At 35.6% G+C, this 1,703-nt stretch overlaps 1 protein-coding gene across 1 annotated transcript; it reads right to left on the bottom strand.

Annotated features, from left to right (window-relative positions):
* Positions 1–35: 35 nt before the first annotated feature.
* Positions 36–1,465, bottom strand: Tsp_10422 (conserved hypothetical protein). Its single transcript, XM_003372815.1, has 4 exons — positions 1,349–1,465; positions 1,224–1,249; positions 1,035–1,073; positions 36–306 (listed from the first exon to the last, which is right to left on the bottom strand). The coding sequence occupies exons 1-4, from the start codon at positions 1,463–1,465 to the stop codon at positions 36–38; spliced, it is 453 nt and encodes a 150-aa protein (XP_003372863.1).
* Positions 1,466–1,703: the final 238 nt, after the last annotated feature.

The following is a 1,703-nucleotide window of genomic DNA, read 5'->3' as shown; positions in this document are numbered from 1 at the left end:
AAAAAAAAGTTTTCGGTTGCGGTGGAGTCATCCCTTCAGTCAGCCGACCGCCCCCGCGCCGCCCCCCGCCCTCCTGCCCCGGGGACCCCCAAGGCATCATCGCCTCCTAGCCCACGTGCTGGCCTCACGATTTTGGCCGAGATGACCTTGGGTAGATCCATCTGATCCACCCTCGACGGACCAGATGGCCATTCTGATCCGCCGAAGACGTAGCTTCCGCACCAGATGGCGTGCGCTGCCAGGCAAATGTGAATCGTCTCGCCTACTAAGCCTTGCCGCCTCATGCACATCAAATTGCCGTCACACCTGATACTCAATATTAATGTACTGTCCTGCAGAACCAACTCATGTTTGCATACTTACCGTATGATTTACAACTCATCATTATTGATTTAATGTATTATGCCTACTTATCTTTTCAAATGAAACTGACTACTGTAAGTAGCTGTTTTTTGCATTCCATTTAAAACATTCTAATTAACTATTAAAAAACCCTGCTAAAATATGTAGTTACGAGTGACGTTATTATACCTAATTGGAAAATATTATGACCCACTTTTGTGTTTACATTGTATGTTAATCATTAATTAAAAAACTCTCACTGCTAAAATATGCAGTTACGAGTGACGTTATTTAACCTAATTAAAAATTAAAATACTCAGTGTTGCATTTACGTTGCATTTTAAACTTTCTAATTAGCATATTAAAATTAATCTCATTTAATACATTGTTTTCCTACATGTTACGGATTAATAACATTCTATTTATAGAATATTACTTCCTATTTATAAAATGATTAAACTCGTTGCACCTTGCCTAAGCTAATTGTTTATTTCATTTATACCAAGTTTACTTTTCCCATTACCTACTTAAAGGAGACCCCGATTAACATTTTTATAAGTAAAAAGTTTATATTCAAACAATAGCTAATTCACCAATAATCAATCAATAAATAAAATTATGCTTATTTAATGTTTACTATATTACATCCCTTTTAACTGTTTACATTACACTGTTTTAAAGTAGAAATCTACTTTGACATTACATTCTTTAAAGTAAAAAACTGCTTTAGACTAAAAATATATTATTATCAGTATAAAATTAATGAATAATTAAAATCTTTTATATGATGAAATGTAAATAAAAAACTGGTAAACTTTTCTACTTTAAAACAGTGTAATGTAAACAAAAACTGAATTTGCCCAATTATTAGATGAATGAACATTATATTTTCTATATCATTTAATGTCTGAAATGAAAAAATTAATGTATAAATTTTTTAAAAAATTTAAACTATTTAGCATGATTATAAGGGGAAACTCTCGATGAAGATTAATTTCAAAGGTACTATGCCTAAACTGATGAAAGGTGCAACGCCAAATGAACTAGTTAAAGGTGTGACGGCAAATCTGATGTCAATCATTGGCCAAGTGTCAGAGCCAGCGAGACAATAACACAAACGCATAGCGACGCTTACCGTTCCTCTTGGGGGAGTAACGATCACCACTAGATTGGCACCGAAACAGAGTCTCGGCACTACGTCAATTGCGAATTTGCATAACTGCCTCTAGGACAGATACGTCTTACGAATTCACATAGGTGTTGAAATCCCATTGCACAAGATTTCAAACAACGTCCATTACCACACAAATGGACAGGGTCATCTCTTTGAAACCGGTCTCTGGCCAGCACGGGACTAGGAG

Source organism: Trichinella spiralis (genome assembly GCF_000181795.1).
Source record: "Trichinella spiralis strain ISS 195 chromosome Unknown Scfld8, whole genome shotgun sequence".
NCBI classification, from domain to species: Eukaryota; Metazoa; Nematoda; class Enoplea; order Trichinellida; family Trichinellidae; genus Trichinella; species Trichinella spiralis.
Note: the sequence above shows the minus strand (reverse complement) of the source record. Positions and strands in the feature narration are given on the sequence as shown.